Raw genomic sequence first — 20,243 nt, forward strand, 5'->3', positions numbered from 1 at the left:
AGAGGCAGGGACAGCGCGGGGAAGAAAAGAGATTCCGTCAACACCTTCCTGTTGAGTTTTGTGTTTGAGTTGTGACAATGTTCATTCAATGTGACGGTACGGGTTCCTACTCTCATGGCGCAGCTCGTGGCAGTGGCGAAGAACCAAATGAAATGTGTTCAAATGTTCTATGGGCAACAACCAGACATTGGCCCCACGCAGTTCACAGGTCAAGGGTCAGGTCGCTGGCTCCCATTGTCCATCTTGCTGTGATTAAATGGTTGCAGTGACCCTTCCACCCACACCGTGTAAAGAACTATCTCCTGAACTTTGGATTGACATACTCCCTCAACCCTGACCTTTGGCCTTGCTGTCCTTAAACCCCACAGAGCGTGTTCAGAAGGTGAAAAATAAACAAGGTCCAACCTTCTACCGTCCTGGGAGTTGCATGAATGGGATCATTGATTAATCACAGCAATCAGTGAATCGACAACAGACCCAGACACTGGGAAAATCGACAATGGTGGAAGAGGTTTGGGAAGCACAGGTCCAGATTTACCTCTTTCTCCGGGCATGTTACATTGGCCACATGGTATTCTGGTCAAGGACAGGCAAATGCTCCAAGTCTCTCTCTCTCTCTCGAGTCAGTAGATAGTGATTAACAGTGGAGGGGAGAAGGGGATACCTGACTGAACTTGTCCCACCACCCACCATGCCTCTCCAAAGCTCAGTAAGAAGTTTAACAACACCAGGTTAAAGTCCAACAGGTTTATTTGGTAGCAAAAGCAGGTTAAAGTCCAACAGGTTTATTTGGTAGCAAAAGCCACACAAGCTTTCGAAGCTCTAAGCACCTTCTTCAGGTGAGTGGGAATTCTGTTCACAAACAGAGCATATAAAGACACAGACTCAATTTACATGAATAATGGTTGGAATGCGAATACTTACAACTAATCAAGTCTTTAAGAAACAAAACAATGGGAGTGGAGAGAGCATCAAGACAGGCTAAAAAGATGTGTATTGTCTCCAGACAAGACAGCCAGTGAAACTCTTTAACCTGGGCTTTAACCTGGTGTTGTTAAACTTCTTACTGTGTTTACCCCAGTCCAACGCCGGCATCTCCACATCATGATCTCCAAAGCTCAGCAGCATCGAAGACCCGTGCAGGGATGAGCAATGGAGTTCAGAGCCGCGACAGCACATGTGACTCAACGCAGGCTGTGCCTTACCGATCTCTCGGGAGTGAGGGCTGATGCATCAAGGCACAACTATTCACGCCGTCCTATCTCCTGCTAATCCCTGGGGAGGCGGTGGGAGGGGTGCGGTGTGTGGTGGGAGGGTGGGGGAGGGAGATTTGCATTTCCTCGCACATTCCACAGCTCTGTAAGCACATATCAGCCGACTCTCAGCATCACTCCACCAGCTCGATCGCCACACCGCCACGACTCACTGGGGCTCCGTCTCACTCTGCGGAAATGACTTCACAAGAGAAAAGATAAAGGAAAATTCAGAAACCGTGTCTGGACTCAACGGTCTGGAAAATGTCTCATTCCCACACCCCCAACCCCCCCACGCCCCCTCCACCCACTTTCAAAATCAGAGTCATGACAGCATTTATTAAATTATAACTTATTCAAAAACAGAACTGTTGCCTTTCTCTTTATTCTGCCTGTTTTAAATTCCAATTCTCATGGTTTTGGGAGAGATGCGTCAATGTTCAGAAGGTATCTCGGGTTTGATTTGATTTGATTTGGTTTATTATTGTCACAAGTATTAACATACAGTGAAAAGTATTGTTTCTTGCGCGCTATACAGACAAAGCATACCGTTCATAGAGAAGGAAAGGAGAGAGTGCAGAATGTAGTGTTACAGTCATAGCTAGGGTGTAGAGAAAGACCAACTTAATGCAAGATAGGTCCTTTCAAAAGTCTGACGGCAGCAGGGAAGAAGCTGTTCTTGAGTCAGTTGGTCCGTGACCTCAGACTTTTGTATCTTTTTCCCGAAGGAAGAAGGTGGAAGAGAGAATGTCCGGGGTGCGTGGGGTCCTTAATTTCGCTGGCTGCTTTACCGAGGCAGTGGGAAGTGTAGACAGAGTCAATGGATGGGAGGCTGGTTTGCGTGATGAACTGGGCAACATTCATGACCTTTTGTAGTTCCTTGCAGTCTTGGGCAGAACAGGAGCCCATACCAAGCTGTGATACAACCAGAAAGAATGCTTTCTATGGAGCATCTGTAAAAGTTGGTGAGAGTCGTAGCTGACATGCCAAATTTCTTTAGTCTTCTGAGAAAGTAGAGGCGTTGGTTGGCTTTCTTAACTATAGTGTCGGCATGGGGGGACCAGGACAGCTTGTTGATCTGGACAACTAAAAACCTGAAGCTCTCGACCCTTTCTACTTCATCCCCAATGTTTAATTCAATGCAGTTACATACACTACCAGAGGCTGACTGTTTCTTTTGAAAGCTACACATTCCTACAGTGAAGAGGAGATTGTGGGGAGTCCAGTGAATCGGGCAGACTCAACTAGAAGATGTATTGGTAAATGCCTGGATGGGGTGTGTGGAAACCAGGGCAGTGAGAAAGGAAAAGGTGAATGGACCTTTCCAGGTCAACACTGCATCCTTTTCACCATATCGCTCACTCCCACATTCCCTCAATTATTCACCCACATCCTTCAAAATCTCCTGATTATATCCCTCGCTCTCTCCTCTCCATATCATCAATTCTTTCTCACCAGATACCTTCTCATCGAATCCCCCAATCCTCTGTCATCATTCATGGGGAGGCGATGGCCTAGTGGTATTATCGTTAGACGATTAATCCAGAAACTCAGTTAAAGTTCAGGGGGCCCGGGTTCGAATCCCGCCACGGCAGATGGTGGAATTTGAATTCAATGAAAAAATATCTGGAATTAAGAATCGACTGATGACCATGAAACCATTGTCGATTGTCGGAAACCTCATCTGGTTCACTGATGTCCTTTAGGGAAGGAAATCTGCCATCCTTACCTGGTCTGGCCTACATTTGACTCCAGAGCCACAGCAATGTGGTTGACTCTCTGAACTGGCCTGTGAAACGGCCCAGCAAGCTACTCAGTTCCAAGGGCAACTAAGGATGGGTAATAAATGCTGCTCCAGCTGGCGACACCCATGTCCTACAAATGAATTTTAAAAATTCACAACATTTCTTTCATCTATTCAAGAGATCATAGAATCCCTACAGTGAAGACGGGGGTCATTCGGTTCATCGAGTTTGTGCTGATCACCATCCCACCCAAGCTCTAGTCCTGTAATCCTTGGCATTTACTCTGCTAATTCCCCTGACACTCGGGTCAATTTAACCTGGCTAATCAACCTAACCCAGACTGTGGGAGGAAACCCATGCAGACACGGAGAAAGTGCAGATTCCGCACAGACAGTGACCCGAGGCTGGAATTGAACCTGGGTCCCTGGCGCTGTGAGGCAGCAGTGCTCACCACTGAGCCACCATGGCACTCTACCACAGATGAAAGCGGAAGGTGCCAGCGCCAGGGACTTGGGTTCAATCACAACATTTCTCCTAATTTTAGTCCAAAAAGATTGCTCCCTAATCCTGAGGCCGTGCTTTAGATTCCCTGAGCCGTTGAAACAGTCTCTCACTCTCGACTCAGTCTTAGGCCTCAACGAGATCGTGTCTCCTTCTTCAAAACCCCATAGAATATAAACTGAGTTAAAGCAAAGAAAATTTATTCGTGCCACAACTAAGGCTTATATTAACATTGCAATGAAGTGTGAAATTCCCCTAGTCGCCACACTTGGGTCACTGTCTGTGCAGAATCTGCACGTTCTCCCCATGTCTGCATGGGTTTCCTCCGGGTGCTCCGGTTTCCTCCCACAGTCCAAAGATGTGCGGGTTAGGTTGATTGGCCAGGTTAAAAATTGCCCCTTAGAGTTCTGAGATGCGTAGGTTAGCGGGATTAGCGGGTAAAATATGTGGGGGTAGGGCCTGGGTGGGATTGTGGTCGGTGCAGACTCGATGGGCCGAATGGCCTCCTTCTGCACTGTAGGGTTTCTATGATTTCTATGATTTCACTCCGGCGCCTGTTCGGGTACACTGAGGGAGAATTTAGCATGGTCAATGCACCTAACCAGACTGTGGGAGGAAACCGGAGCACCCGGAGGAAACCCATGCAGACATGGGGAGAACGTGCAGATTCTGCACAGACAGTGACCCAAGCCAGGAATCGAACCTGTGACCCTGGCACTGTGAGGCAGCAGTGCTAACCACCGTGCCACTCATTTACTCAATTAACTGTGCCACTGTGGCACTCTATCACAGATGAAAGAGGAAGGTAGTGGAAGCACTGGTTATGATTTTCTAGATTACAGAGAGGTCCCAGCTGATTGGAAATCAGTGAATACCGGAAGTCAAGAATAGGAAGAGGGAAATCACTGAAATCTATTATTAAGGAATTCTTAACAATCCACTCAGAAAATAGTGATATGAACAAAGTCAATATGGTTTTACCAAAAGGAAGTCACACTCGACAAATTTATTAGTGCAATTTGAGGATGTAAGTAATGGTTTAGATCAGGGGTCTCCAAACTACGGCCCACGGGCCACATCCGGATCGGAGTTTGGAGTCCGCTGGTTTAGATAAAGGGGAACCGATAGATGTCGTATTCTTGGATTTCCAAAAGACATTCGATAAGGTGCCACAAAAAGGCAAGATAAAGGCTCATGGAGTCGGGGGAAATATAGTGGCATGGACCGAGAAATGGTTAACAGACAGAAAGCAAGGATTAGGGATAAATGGGGCATGTCCAAGTTTGCGTGCTTGAGCTTCTGCATTGCCACAGGGATCAGTGCTGAGGCCTCACTTATAGAAAAACAGAATACATTTCAAAAGGCATTAAACTTTTAAATGTTGACCATCAAAGAAACTTGGGCGTGCTCGTACAAGGTACACCGAACGTTGGCATGCAGGTGCAGCAAGCAATTGGGAAGGCAAATGGCATGTTGGCCTTTATGAAGGGGATTGGACTACCAGAATAGAGAAATTTCTGTACAGTTATCCAGCGCTTTGGTGAGACCACATCTGGAATACTGTGTGCAGTTTTGGTCTCCATTTTTAAGAAAGGATATACTAGCATTGGAGACAGTACACGCAAAGGTTCACTGGGTTGGCGCTCCAGGGTTGTCCGATGATGAGCAGCTGAGTTAATTGAGTAAATGAGTGGCATGGTGGTACGATGGTTAGCACTGCTGCCTCACAGCGCAAGGGTCACACGTTCGATTCCTGCCTTGGGTCACTGTCTGTGCAGAGTCTGCACGTTCTCCCCGTGTCTGCGTGGGTTTCCTCCGGGTGCTCCGGTTTCCTCCCACAGTCTGAAAGACGTGCTGGTTAGGTGCATTGGCCGTGCTAAATTCTCCCTCAGTGTACCCGAACAGGCGCCAGAGTGTGGTGACTAGGGGAATTTCACAGTAACTTCATTGCAGTGTTAATATAAGCCTTAATTGTGACACGAATAAATTTTCTTTGCTTTAATTCAGTTTATATTCTCTGGGGTTTTGAAGGATGAGACACAATCTCATTGAAGCCTAAGACTGAGTCGAGAGTGAGAGATTGTTTCTGCTGCTAAGGGAATCTAAAGCACGGCGGTCTCAGGATTAGGGAGCAATCTTTTTGGACTGAGATGAGGAGAAATGTTGTCATTGAAAACGATGACGAACCTTTGGGATTCCCGAGTGCAGAGTCGGGAGTTAGTTTCAGGCTCGGATAGCTCGTGAAGTCCAAGGAGGCGACTTTCAAAGTGGACCAAATGTGGGCAATTCTCTGCGATAGACACATTTTTGGGGTTTGATTTTCACAGGGTTTGGGGAATCCAAAAATTCCACGTTGCATTTACGCAGCCTTCTAAAATCAATGCCCGAATTGAGCCAGAGGCAAGTTCAGCACCCAGACTCTATGAGGGTGGCACGGTGGCACAGTGGTTAGCACTGCTGCCTCACAGCACCAGGGACCCAGGTTCAATTCCCGGCTTGGGTCACTGTCTGTGTGGAGTTTGCATGTTCTCCTCGTGTTTGCGTGGGTTTCCTCTGGTTTCCTCCCACAGTCCAAAGATGTGCGGGTTAGGTGGATTGGCCATGCTAAATTGCCTCTTAGTGTCAGGGGGACTAGCTAGGTTAAATGAATAGGGTTACAGGAATAGGGCCTGGGTGGGATTGTGGTCAGTGCAGACTTGATGGGCCGAATGGCCTCCTTCTGCACTGTAGGATTCCATGATTCTATGAGGAGACTTGGAGCTGCCAGTTGGAGCAGCGTCACAGGCAGATGGCAGTCATGATGGAACCTGCTGCTACTTTGCACAAGCAAGGGGGCAGGACATTGGAGGGCCATAAGCTTCAGCACTCGGAGAGTTGGCTGAGCGGCCAGGCAGAGTGCTGCACCCAGCCTCACAGTGGCAAACGCTTCCTGTTTTTACAAAACGATTTTACAGCTTCCTGCTTTGACCCCGATAGCTGTGCACTGATGTTGGGATTTGGTGATTTTAGGTCTGGCCCTCTCAGGTCTGTTAACAAGTCCCTCGAGGAGTTTTTGGTTATTAAGTAAAGGCGAGCTGGTTCCCGTCCCCCAGTTGAAAGATGAGTTGCTTTGCGGAGGTGTCAGTATCCAGTGACACTCTGTAGGAATGTGATATTCCAATGCTCACTCGATACTGAGACTGTCATCGAGTCATAGAGGTTTACAGCATGGAAACAGGCCCTTCGGCCCAACTTGTCCATGCTGCCCAGGTTTTACCATTAAGTTAGTCCCAATTGCCCGCATTTGGCCCATATCCCTCGATACCCATCTTACCCATGTAACTGTCCAAATGCTTTTTAAAAGACAAAATACTACCTCAGGCAGCTTGTTCCAGACACTCACCACCCTCTGTGTGAATAAATTGCCCCTCTGGACACTTTTGTATCTCTCCCCTCTCACCTTAAACATGTGCCCTCTAGTTTTAGACTCCCCTACCTTTGGGAAAAGATATTGACTATCTCGCTGCTCTGTGCCCCTCATTATTTTATAGATCTCTATAAGATCACTTTTCAGCCTCCTACGCTCCAGAGGAAAAAGTCCCAGTCTATCCAGCCTCTCCTTATAACTCAATCCATCAAGTCCCGGTAGCATCCTGGTAAATCTTTTCGGCACTCTTTCTAGTTTAATAACATCCTTTCTATAATAGGGTGACCAGAACTGCACACAGTATTCCAAGTGCGGCCTTACCAATGTCTTGTACAACTTCAACAAGACTGTGTCCATATGCAGCAAGACTTGGACAACATGAGAAGTGACAAGGAACATTCACGCCACACCAAGTGACAGGGTGGTGGTGGGTCACATGGATAGGGCGGGGGAAGGGGGGGTTACAGGGGGGATTACGAGGAGGTCACAGGGGGTACAGGGATAAGGGGAGTATATGGGATTAGGGCAGGGGAGGTATATGGGGATAGGGTGGGGTTGTTGCTGCTGGGGTTGCCCGTTCTGGAGGTGCCGATTGTGTGGATGTGTCCTGTGACGTGAAGCCCATTGCTGTCGAAGAGCCTGGCTACACTCAGTGTCCAGGGCTCCAGCATGGAGAATGGGTAAATGGCTAGCACATGGTGCAAATCCCAGTGCAGTGAGGCGTGGGCTGGAGGGGTGGAAGGAATGGCCAGAGTTTAGAACTCAAGGAGAGAGCAACGAGATCCAATGCCTTTCGCTGATCCCGGGAAGTCTCAGCTCCAAGGTCGCTCTCCTGGGCTGAATTCCAGGGAATCAGTGAGGCGAGACGCAGAGCCTGTGCAGGTATGCAGACTCCTGCAATCTGACCAATGTGAAACTAACTGCCGCACATCTCTCCTCCTCACACTTCACTGCTTCACGGCGAACAATCATTAACCTCCTTCCCCAGCCCCTCACAACAGATTTGATATTAACGAGCGCCTCAGTGCTGTCTCTCTGGGATGGGTGGATTGCGGTCCAGCTGACTGGGCTCCAGGGAGCTGGGAGGGAGGCAGGAGGGGGAGTGTGGGGAGCAGGCATGATTATTATAGTCAGAAGCTGCTGACTGAAGAGAGGTTGGAACGTGGGACTGGGAGCACAGGGAGTGATCGAAATGAAGAGATCATTTCAGGGGAGGTTGGATAAAAACATGAGGGAGAAAGGAATAGAGGGATAGAGTGATGGAGTGAGATGGAGAGGGTGACTGGGAGAAGGTGGGTGTCAGTCAGTGCGCCTGTTTCTGTGGGATCCTGTTCTCCATCTTTCTGGATCGATTGGCACAGTGGTTAGCGCTGCTGCCTCACAGCGCCGGGGTTCCAGGTTCAATTCCGGCTTCAGGTCACTGTGTGGAGTCTGCACGTTCTCCCCGTGTCTGCGTGGGTTTCCTCCGGGTGCTCCAGTTTCCTCCCACAGTCCAAAGATGTGCAGGTTGGGTGGATTGACCATGTAAATTGCCCTTTAGTGTCAGGGGGACTAGCAGGGTAAATATATGGGGATAGGGTCTGGGTGGGATTGTGGTCAGTGCAGACTCAATGGGCCGAATGGCCTCCTTCTGCACTGTAGGGATTCTATGACCCTTTGCCATCTGATGGGTATTTCCAGTGTCTTCTGTTTTTGTTTGAATTCAGTTTAAAAAATCTAGAAATGCAAAAATAATGATGCCTTAGTAAAGCGACCATGAAGCTATTGGAGTCTGGTAAAATCCCAACTGTGTCGATGATGGCCTTTGGGAATCTGCCATCCTTTCTCAATCTGGACTTGGATCCAAATCCAGTCCCGCACAATGGTGGGTGACACTTCACTGTCCCCGAGGAAGCCAATCGGTTGAATGAAGAAGGCCGCTCACCATTACATGCTCCAGGAAGTTAGAGATGGGCAATGCCAGCCTTGCCAACAGAACCCACACCCCCCAACAATTATTCCTCAAACAGGAAGAGTTGAAAAGTTGAGTTGAAACTTGTCCTGTGGGCAGCACGGTGGCACAGTGGTTAGCACTGCTGCTTCACAGTGCCAGGGACCCGGGTTTGATTCCCAGCTTGGGTCACTGTCTGAGTGGAGTTGGCACGTTCTCCCCGTGTCTGCGTGGGTTTCCTCTGGTCTCCTCCTCCACTCCAAAGATGTGCGGATCAGGTTGATTGACCATGCTAAATTGCCCCTGAGTGTCAGAGGGATTAGCAGGGCAAATACGTGGGGTCAAGGGGATAGGGCCTGGGTGGGATTGTTGTCGGTGCAGGCTCGGTGGGCCAAATGGCCTCCTTCTGCATTGAAGGGTTTCTATAAAGATTCCAGCCGGGTCACATTAATCGAGCAAATCCTGATGCACTGCAGAAAGATCCGACCCCCGCCCACATCACAGGGAAAGTCACCCCTGGACGACCCCTCACCTTTCACCCTCCAGGCACCACAGTCAGCTTCCGGCCTGGGCTGAGAGCTGCTCCCATTTCAGATGGCCATTGGTCGTTTCCGGATCATTCCATCAGTAATTTTCTAGAAGTGGCAATCATTCGGTTAACATTAAATCAAAGGTCAGAATTTCCAGACGCTTTGACGATGAGAAATGACAAACCTTTTGGATAATTTTTAATGGGCCAGGTTAAAAATGTGAAAAATTCCCCTCCAAACTGTCCCGTCAGGAATAGCAGGGCAGCCACGAACGTGCAAACTAGGAGCAGGAGTAGGCCATTCGGCCCCTCAAAGCTGCTCCAGGATTTATGATCATCTAGAGAAGTTTAGTATGATCAAAAGTAGTCAGCACGGCTTTGTCAGGGGCAGGTCGTGCCTTACGAGCCTGGTGGAGTTCTTTGAAAATGTGACCAAACACATTGACGAAGGAAGAGCGGTGGATGTGGTCTATATGGACTTCAGCAAGGCGTTCGATAAGGTCCCCCATGCAAGACTTCTTGAGAAAGTGAGAGGGCATGGGATCCAAGGGGCTGTTGCCTTGTGGATCCAGAACTGGCTTGCCTGCAGAAGGCAGAGAGTGGCTGTGGAGGGGTCTTTCTCTGCATGGAGGTCAGTGACCAGTGGAGTGCCCCAGGGATCTGTTCTGGGACCCTTGCTGTTTGTCATTTTCATAAATGACCTGGATGAGGAAGTGGAGGGATGGGTTGGTAAGTTTGCTGACGACACCAAGGTAGGTGGTGTTGTGGATAGTTTGGAGGGATGTCAGAAGTTGCAGCGAGACATAGATAGAATGCAAGACTGGGCGGAGAAGTGGCAGATGGACTTCAACCCGGATAAGTGTGTGGTGATCCATTTTGGCAGATCCAATGGGATGAAGCAGCAGTATAATATGAAGGGTACCATTCTTAGCAGTGTAGAGGATCAGAAGGACCTTGGGGTCCGGGTCCATAGGACTCTTAAATCGGCCTCGCAGGTGGAGGATGCGGTCAAGAAGGCGTACGGCGTACTGGCCTTCATTAATCGAGGGATTGAGTTTAGGAGTCGGGAGATAATGCTGCAGCTTTATAGGACCCTGGTTAGACCCCACTTGGAGTACTGCGCGCAGTTCTGGTCACCTCATTACAGGAAAGATGTTGAAGCCATTGAAAGGGTGCAGAGGAGATTTACAAGGATGTTGCCTGGATTGGGGGGGCATGCCTTATGAGGATAGGTTGAGGGAGCTTGGTCTCTTCTCCCTGGAGAGACGAAGGATGAGAGGTGACCTGATAGAGGTTTACAAGATGTTGAGAGGTCTGGATAGGGTAGACTCTCAGAAGCTATTTCCAAGGGCTGAAATGGTTGCTACGAGAGGACACAGGTTTAAGGTGCTGGGGGGTAGGTACAGAGGAGATGTCAGGGGTAAGTTTTTCACTCAGAGGGTGGTGGGTGAGTGGAATCGGCTGACGTCGGTGGTGGTGGAGGCAAACTCGTTGGGGTCTTTTAAGAGACTTCTGGATGAGTACATGGGATTTAATGGGATTGAGGGCTATAGATAGGCCTAGAGGTGGGGATGTGATCGGTGCAACTTGTGGGCCGAAGGGCCTGTTTGTGCTGTGGCTTTCTATGTTCTATGTTCACCCATTCAGTAACATCGCGGCTGATTGGCTTGTGTTTCAAATTCTATATTCCATCCTGCCTCCATCGCCTTCTGAGGTAGAGAGTTGCAAAATCACACAACCTGCAGAGGAAGAAATTTTCCTCATCTCTGTCCTAAAATGGCAACCCTAATTTTATAACAGTGCCCCTTAGTCCTGGGCTCACCCAGAAGAGGAAACATCCTTTCCACATCCACCTTGTCAAGGCCGGTCAGGATCTAATAGACCGAAAAACTGATAATAAACTGATAGACTTCAGTTAAGTCACTCCTCACTCTTCTAAACTCCAGTGGAAACAAGCCCAGTCTATCCAACCTATCCTCATCAGGCAACACGCCCACTCCAGTATCAATCCAGTAAACTGTTTTGGTTTGCAAAAACAAACAGAAAGGAGGAGGCCATTCAGTCCATCGAACCTGTTACACAGGAACAGTAAGAGGCCATTCAGCCCCTTGAATCTGTTACACAGGAACAGAAGATCTTGTAACATTCAAAGAGTCATAGGCCGGAACTCTATCTCCTCACTCGCCATGGAATCAGCGCGGGCGGGAGTCCGACATCCGTTGACCTCGGGTGGGAATTTCCGGTCTCGCCCGACCAAGGTCGTAAAATCCCGCCCATAGAGTCAGACAGCGCGGAAAAGGCCCTTCGGCCCATTGTGTCTGCACTGACAATAACTACCACTAAAGTCACGCTAATCCCACTTTCCTGCACTTGTCCCATATCCTTGAATGTTATGATATTTCAAATGCCCATTAAAATATTTGTTAATAAGGTTTCCAGCCTCCACTACCTTCCCAGGCCATGCATTCAGATTCTTACCACCCTCTGAGTGAAAAAATGTTTTCTCAAATCCCCTCTGAATCTCCTGTCCCTCACCTAAAGCTACGCCTCCTCGTGATTGAACCCTCAACCAAGGGGAACAGCTGCTCCCTACTCACCCGATCCATACCCTTCACAATCGTATACACCTCAATCATGTCCCCCCTCAGCCTTCTCTGCTCTAAAGAAAACAATCCAAGCCTATTCAGTCTCTCCTTATAGCTCAAACGCTCCATCCCAGGCAGCATCCTGGTGAATCTCCTCTGTACCCCCTCCAGTGCAATCACATCCTTCCTACAGTGAGGTGACCAGAACTGCACACAGCACTCCAGCTGCGACCTCACCAATGCTCTGTCCAGCTCCAACATCACCTCCTTGTTCCTATACTCTGTGCCACAACTGATAAAAGCAAGTGTCCCATATGTCTTCTTAACCATCACATTCACCTGCTCTGCTGCCTTCAGGGATCTGTGAATAATTACCCCAAGATCCATCTGTTCCTCTGAGCTTCCCAGTGTCCTGCCATTCGTTAAGTACACTCTCGTCTTGTTCCTCCTTCCAAAGTTCAGTGAGATCATATCTGACCTGTACCTTCACCTGAATTTACTTGATGCACACACAGTTCAGAAAACTCCAATGAAACATCGATCTTACAGCACTGGGAGTGGTGGGGAGAGATCCAGATTCCCACTACTCTGTGTGAAAAAATGATTTCCCTCCTGAATGCAGTGACCTGAATATTAATATAGTTCCCCTCACCCCGCCAGCCTCTCCTGAGGCTTCTCTCTGGGAAAGACAAGCCCTCAATATCGCCAGCCTCTAACTTACCCATAACATCTTCCATCATCCAGCCAGGTAACCCGTACCCCGCAGTGGGGCAGGAAACCAGAGGCAACACCGAGAAGGAGAAATGGTCTGAATCTGGGAGAGGCAGGGGGGGTAGAACCAAGGGGAAGCGGCAACAGTCTTGTGGTATTATCGCTGGACTATTAATCCAGAAACTCGACTCATATTCTGAGGACCCAGGTTCGAATCCCACCACAGCAGATGGGCCAGATGGCCTCCTTTTGTCACTGAGGAATTTTATGGCATCATGGATTCCTCTGGCATGATTGCCCCCTCAAATTCATGGATATATCTAAGCCACTGAAATGTCTCTTTCTTCCCTCAATAACCTCAGGGGCAAAGCATCTTCCTGGGTTCGAATCCCGCAACGGCAGATGGTGGAATTTGAATTCAATAAAAAATATCTGGAATTAAGAATCTACTGATGACCATGAAACCATTGTCGATTTTCAGAAAAACCGTTCTGGTTCACTAATGTCCTTTAGGGAAGGAAATCTGCCGTCCTTACCTGGTCTGGCCTACCTGTGACTCCAGAGCCTCAGCAATGTGGTTGACTCTGAACCGCCCTCGGGCAACCAGGGGTGGGCAATAAAGGCATGCCAGCCAGTGACGCCAATGTCCCACGAATGAATAACAAGAAGTTACAGGTGACTTGTGACCTTCTGTGCCTGAGCTGCTGGGGGAATGCAGTCCTCCCTGGTTAGGAGCAGTATCAGAGTTTACAGTAGAGAGCAAGATCACAGACTCAGTGCTTACAGTAAACAGAGCTACAACTCACAGTCAGAACACAACAACTTGGCAACTCAGTCCCAAGCGAGAAGACAGCAGAGTCAGACGCAGTACCAGTCTGAAAGGCACAAATCAGTCAAACTCATAGAATTACCTCTTCAATCTCAATCATGGCAGCAAAGGTTCAACTTCGGGTAACAGAAGGACAGGGAGGATTGAGTGCTGCAAGGGAGCATGTGTGTGCCGTGACCCGAGATTACATCTCTCAGCCCAGGATCAGTAAGTAAATCAAAGTACAAAACATTTAGTATCGATTGCAAGGAGTAACAGAGAGCAGGGAGTGAGTTACACAGTGAGGGAGCAGGGAGCGAGTTACACAGTGAGGGAGCTGGGAGTGAGTTACACAGTGAGGGAGCTGGGAGTGAGTTACACAGTGAGAGAGCTGGGAGTGAGTTAGACAGTGAGGGAGCTGGGAGTGAGTTACACGGTGAGGGAGCTGGGAGTGAGTTACAGAGTGAGGGAGCTGGGAGTGAGTTACAGAGTGAGGGAGCTGGGAGTGAGTTACACAGTGAGGGAGCTGGGAGTGAGTTACACAGTGAGGGAGCTGGGAGTGAGTTACAGAGTGAGGGAGCTGGGAGTGAGTTACACAGTGAGGGAGCTGGGAGTGAGTTACACAGTGAGGGAGCTGGGAGTGAGTTACAGAGTGAGGGAGCTGGGAGTGAGTTACACAGCGAGGGAGCTGGGAGTGAGTTACACAGTGAGGGAGCTGGGAGTCAGTTACACAGTGAGGGAGCTGGGAGTGAGTTACACAGTGAGGGAGCTGGGAGTGAGTTACAGAGTGAGGGAGCTGGGAGTGAGTTACACAGTGAGGGAGCTGGGAGTGAGTTACACAGTGAGGGAGCTGGGAGTGAGTTACACAGTGAGGGAGCTGGGAGTGAGTTACACAGTGAGGGAGCTGGGAGTGAGTTACAGAGTGAGGGAGCTGGGAGTGACTTACACAGTGAGGGAGTTGGGAGTGAGTTACACAGTGAGGGAGCTGGGAGTGAGTTACACAGTGAGGGAGCTGGGAGTGAGTTACACAGTGAGGGAGCTGGGAGTGAGTTACACAGTGAGGGAGCTGGGAGTGAGTTACACAGTGAGGGAGCTGGGAATGAGTTACACAGTGAGGGAGCAGGGAGTGAGTTACAGAGTGAGGGAGCTGGGATTGAGTTACACAGTGAGGGAGCTGGGATTGAGTTACACAGTGAGGGAGCTGGGAGTGAGTTACACAGTGAGGGAGCTGGGAGTGAGTTACACAGTGAGGGAGCTGGGAGTGAGTTACACAGTGAGGGAGCTGGGATTGAGTTACACAGTGAGGGAGCTGGGAGTGAGTTACACAGTGAGGGAGCTGGGAGTGAGTTACACAGTGAGGGAGCTGGGAGTGAGTTACACGGTGAGGGAGCTGGGAGTGAGTTACACGGTGAGGGAGCTGGGAGTGAGTTACACAGTGAGGGAGCTGGGAGTGAGTTACACAGTGAGGGAGCTGGGAGTGAGTTACACAGTGAGAGAGCTGGGAGTGAGTTACACAGTGAGGGAGCTGGGAGTGAGTTACACAGTGAGGGAGCTGGGAGTGAGTTACACAGTGAGGGAGCTGGGAGTGAGTTACACGGTGAGGGAGCTGGGAGTGAGTTACACAGTGAGGGAGCTGGGAGTGAGTTACACAGTGAGGGAGCTGGGGGTGAGTTACACAGTGAGGGAGCTGGGAGTGAGTTACACAGTGAGGGAGCTGGGAGTGAGTTACACAGTGAGGGAGCTGGGAGTGAGTTACAGAGTGAGGGAGCTGGGAGTGAGTTACACAGTGAGGGAGTTGGGAGTGAGTTACACAGTGAGGGAGCTGGGAGTGAGTTACACAGTGAGGGAGCTGGGAGTGAGTTACACAGTGAGGGAGCTGGGAGTGAGTTACACAGTGAGGGAGCTGGGAGTGAGTTACACAGTGAGGGAGCTGGGAATGAGTTACACAGTGAGGGAGCAGGGAGTGAGTTACAGAGTGAGGGAGCTGGGATTGAGTTACACAGTGAGGGAGCTGGGATTGAGTTACACAGTGAGGGAGCTGGGAGTGAGTTACACAGTGAGGGAGCTGGGAGTGAGTAACAGAGTGAGGGAGCTGGGAGTGAGTTACACAGCGAGTGAGCTGGGAGTGAGTTACACAGTGAGGGAGCTGGGAGTCAGTTACACAGTGAGGGAGCTGGGAGTGAGTTACACAGTGAGGGAGCTGGGAGTGAGTTACACAGTGAGGGAGCTGGGAGTGAGTTACACAGTGAGGGAGCTGGGAGTGAGTTACACAGTGAGGGAGCTGCGAGTGAGTTACACAGTGAGGGAGCTGGGAGTGAGTTACACAGTGAGGGAGCTGGGAGTGAGTTACAGAGTGAGGGAGCTGGGAGTGAGTTACACAGCGAGGGAGCTGGGAGTGAGTTACACAGTGAGGGAGCTGGGAGTCAGTTACACAGTGAGGGAGCTGGGAGTGAGTTACACAGTGAGGGAGCTGGGAGTGAGTTACAGAGTGAGGGAGCTGGGAGTGAGTTACACAGTGAGGGAGCTGGGACTGAGTTACACAGTGAGGGAGCTGGGAGTCAGTTACACAGTGAGGGAGCTGGGAGTGAGTTACACAGTGAGGGAGCTGGGAGTGAGTTACACAGTGAGGGAGCTGGGAGTGAGTTACACAGTGAGGGAGCTGGGAGTGAGTTACAGAGTGAGGGAGCTGGGAGTGAGTTACACAGTGAGGGAGCTGGGAGTGAGTTACACAGTGAGGGAGCTGGGAGTCAGTTACACAGTGAGGGAGCTGGGAGTGAGTTACACAGTGAGGGAGCTGGGAGTGAGTTACACAGTGAGGGAGCTGGGAGTGAGTTACACGGTGAGGGAGCTGGGAGTGAGGTACAGAGTGAGGGAGCTGGGAGTGAGTTACACAGTGAGGGAGCTGGGAGTGAGTTACAGAGTGAGGGAGCTGGGAGTGAGTTACAGAGTGAGGTGGATGGGAGTGAGTTACACAGTGAGGGAGCTGGGAGTGAGTTACACAGTGAGGGAGCTGGGAGTGAGTTACACAGTGAGGGAGCTGGGAGTGAGTTACACAGTGAGGGAGCTGGGAGTAAGTTACAGAGTGAGGGAGCTGGGAGTGAGTTCCACAGTGAGGGAGCTGGGAGTGAGTTACACAGTGAGGGAGCAGGGAGTGAGTTACACAGTGAGGGAGCTGGGAGTGAGTTACAGAGTGAGGGAGCTGGGAGTGAGTTACACAGTGAGGGAGCTGGGAGTGAGTTACACAGTGAGGGAGCTGGGAGTGAGTTACACAGTGAGGGAGCTGGGAGTGAGTTACACAGTGAGGGAGCTGGGAGTGAGTTACACAGTGAGGGAGCTGGGAGTGAGTTACACAGTGAGGGAGCTGGGAGTGAGTTACAGAGTGAGGGAGCTGGGAGTGAGTTACACAGTGAGGGAGCTGGGAGTGAGTTACACATTGAGGGAGCTGGGAGTGAGTTACACAGTGAGGGAGCTGGGAGTGAGTTACACAGTGAGGGAGCTGGGAGTGAGTTACACAGTGAGGGAGCTGGGAGTGAGTTACACAGTGAGGGAGTTGGGAGTGAGTTACACAGTGAGGGAGCTGGGAGTGAGTTACACAGTGAGGGAGCTGGGAGTGAGTTACACAGTGAGGGAGCTGGGAGTGAGTTACACAGTGAGGGAGCTGGGAGTGAGTTACACAGTGAGGGAGCTGGGAATGAGTTACACAGTGAGGGAGCAGGGAGTGAGTTACACAGTGAGGGAGCTGGGATTGAGTTACACAGTGAGGGAGCTGGGATTGAGTTACACAGTGAGGGAGCTGGGAGTGAGTTACACAGTGAGGGAGCTGGGAGTGAGTTACACAGTGAGGGAGCTGGGAGTGAGTTACACAGTGAGGGAGCTGGGATTGAGTTACAGAGTGAGGGAGCTGGGAGTGAGTTACACAGTGAGGGAGCTGGGAGTGAGTTACACTGTGAGGGAGCTGGGAGTGAGTTACACGGTGAGGGAGCTGGGAGTGAGTTACACAGTGAGGGAGCTGGGAGTGAGTTACACAGTGAGGGAGCTGGGAGTGAGTTACACAGTGAGGGAGCTGGGAGTGAGTTACACAGTGAGAGAGCTGGGAGTGAGTTACACAGTGAGGGAGCTGGGAGTGAGTTACACAGTGAGGGAGCAGGGAGTGAGTTACACAGTGAGGGAGCTGGGAGTGAGTTACACGGTGAGGGAGCTGGGAGTGAGTTACACAGTGAGGGAGCTGGGAGTGAGTTACACAGTGAGGGAGCTGGGAGTGAGTTACACAGTGAGGGAGCTGGGAGTGAGTTACAGAGTGAGGGAGCTGGGAGTGAGTTACACAGCGAGGGAGCTGGGAGTCAGTTACACAGTGAGGGAGCTGGGAGTCAGTTACACAGTGAGGGAGCTGGGAGTGAGTTACACAGTGAGGGAGCTGGGAGTGAGTTACAGAGTGAGGGAGCTGGGAGTGAGTTACACAGTGAGGGAGCTGGGACTGAGTTACACAGTGAGGGAGCTGGGAGTCAGTTACACAGTGAGGGAGCTGGGAGTGAGTTACACAGTGAGGGAGCTGGGAGTGAGTTACACAGTGAGGGAGCTGGGAGTGAGTTACACAGTGAGGGAGCTGGGAGTGAGTTACAGAGTGAGGGAGCTGGGAGTGAGTTACACAGTGAGGGAGCTGGGAGTGAGTTACACAGTGAGGGAGCTGGGAGTCAGTTACACAGTGAGGGAGCTGGGAGTGAGTTACACAGTGAGGGAGCTGGGAGTGAGTTACACAGTGAGGGAGCTGGGAGTGAGTTACACGGTGAGGGAGCTGGGAGTGAGGTACAGAGTGAGGGAGCTGGGAGTGAGTTACACAGTGAGGGAGCTGGGAGTGAGTTACAGAGTGAGGGAGCTGGGAGTGAGTTACAGAGTGAGGTGGATGGGAGTGAGTTACACAGTGAGGGAGCTGGGAGTGAGTTACACAGTGAGGGAGCTGGGAGTGAGTTACACAGTGAGGGAGCTGGGAGTGAGTTACACAGTGAGGGAGCTGGGAGTAAGTTACAGAGTGAGGGAGCTGGGAGTGAGTTCCACAGTGAGGGAGCTGGGAGTGAGTTACACAGTGAGGGAGCAGGGAGTGAGTTACACAGTGAGGGAGCTGGGAGTGAGTTACAGAGTGAGGGAGCTGGGAGTGAGTTACACAGTGAGGGAGCTGGGAGTGAGTTACACAGTGAGGGAGCTGGGAGTGAGTTACACAGTGAGGGAGCTGGGAGTGAGTTACACAGTGAGGGAGCTGGGAGTGAGTTACACAGTGAGGGAGCTGGGAGTGAGTTACACAGTGAGGGAGCTGGGAGTGAGTTACAGAGTGAGGGAGCTGGGAGTGAGTTACACAGTGAGGGAGCTGGGAGTGAGTTACACATTGAGGGAGCTGGGAGTGAGTTACACAGTGAGGGAGCTGGGAGTGAGTTACACAGTGAGGGAGCTGGGAGTGAGTTACACAGTGAGGGAGCTGGGAGTGAGTTACACAGTGAGGGAGTTGGGAGTGAGTTACACAGTGAGGGAGCTGGGAGTGAGTTACACAGTGAGGGAGCTGGGAGTGAGTTACACAGTGAGGGAGCTTGGAGTGAGTTACACAGTGAGGGAGCTGGGAGTGAGTTACACAGTGAGGGAGCTGGGAATGAGTTACACAGTGAGGGAGCAGGGAGTGAGTTACACAGTGAGGGAGCTGGGATTGAGTTACACAGTGAGGGAGCTGGGATTGAGTTACACAGTGAGGGAGCTGGGAGTGAGTTACACAGTGAGGGAGCTGGGAGTGAGTTACACAGTGAGGGAGCTGGGAGTGAGTTACACAGTGAGGGAGCTGGGATTGAGTTACAGAGTGAGGGAGCTGGGAGTGAGTTACACAGTGAGGGAGCTGGGAGTGAGTTACACTGTGAGGGAGCTGGGAGTGAGTTACACGGTGAGGGAGCTGGGAGTGAGTTACACAGTGAGGGAGCTGGGAGTGAGTTACACAGTGAGGGAGCTGGGAGTGAGTTACACAGTGAGGGAGCTGGGAGTGAGTTACACAGTGAGAGAGCTGGGAGTGAGTTACACAGTGAGGGAGCTGGGAGTGAGTTACACAGTGAGGGAGCAGGGAGTGAGTTACACAGTGAGGGAGCTGGGAGTGAGTTACACGGTGAGGGAGCTGGGAGTGAGTTACACAGTGAGGGAGCTGGGAGTGAGTTACACAGTGAGGGAGCTGGGGGTGAGTTACACAGTGAGGGAGCTGGGAGTGAGTTACACAGTGAGGGAGCTGGGAGTGAGTTACACAGTGAGGGAGCTGGGAGTGAGTTACAGAGTGAGGGAGCTGGGAGTGAGTTACACAGTGAGGGAGTTGGGAGTGAGTTACACAGTGAGGGAGCTGGGAGTGAGTTACACAGTGATTGAGCTGGGAGTGAGTTACACAGTGAGGGAGCTGGGAGTGAGTTACACAGTGAGGGAGCTGGGAGTGAGTTACACAGTGAGGGAGCTGGGACTGAGTTACACAGTGAGGGAGCAGGGAGTGAGTTACACAGTGAGGGAGCTGGGATTGAGTTACACAGTGAGGGAGCTGGGATTGAGTTACACAGTGAGGGAGCTGGGAGTGAGTTACACAGTGAGGGAGCTGGGAGTGAGTTACAGAGTGAGGGAGCTGGGAGTGAGTTACACAGTGAGGGAGCTGGGAGTGAGTTACACAGTGAGGGAGCTGGGAGTGAGTTACACAGTGAGGGAGCTGGGAGTGAGTTACACAGTGAGGGAGCTGGGAGTGAGTTACACAGTGAGGGAGCTGGGAGTGAGT

At 50.8% G+C, this 20,243-nt stretch overlaps 1 protein-coding gene across 1 annotated transcript in view; it reads left to right on the top strand.

The window, feature by feature from the left end:
* Positions 1-13,587: 13,587 nt before the first annotated feature.
* LOC144487266 (V-type proton ATPase subunit B, kidney isoform-like) overlaps positions 13,588-20,243 on the top strand; it is a 73,264-nt gene continuing 66,608 nt past the window's right edge. Inside the window, exon 1 of the mRNA XM_078205351.1 lies at positions 13,588-13,696. Within this exon, the coding sequence (XP_078061477.1) occupies positions 13,588-13,696 (109 nt within the window). The remainder of the gene's footprint in view (positions 13,697-20,243) is intronic.

Source organism: Mustelus asterias, unplaced genomic scaffold (genome assembly GCF_964213995.1).
Source record: "Mustelus asterias unplaced genomic scaffold, sMusAst1.hap1.1 HAP1_SCAFFOLD_684, whole genome shotgun sequence".
Taxonomy (NCBI): domain Eukaryota; kingdom Metazoa; phylum Chordata; class Chondrichthyes; order Carcharhiniformes; family Triakidae; genus Mustelus; species Mustelus asterias.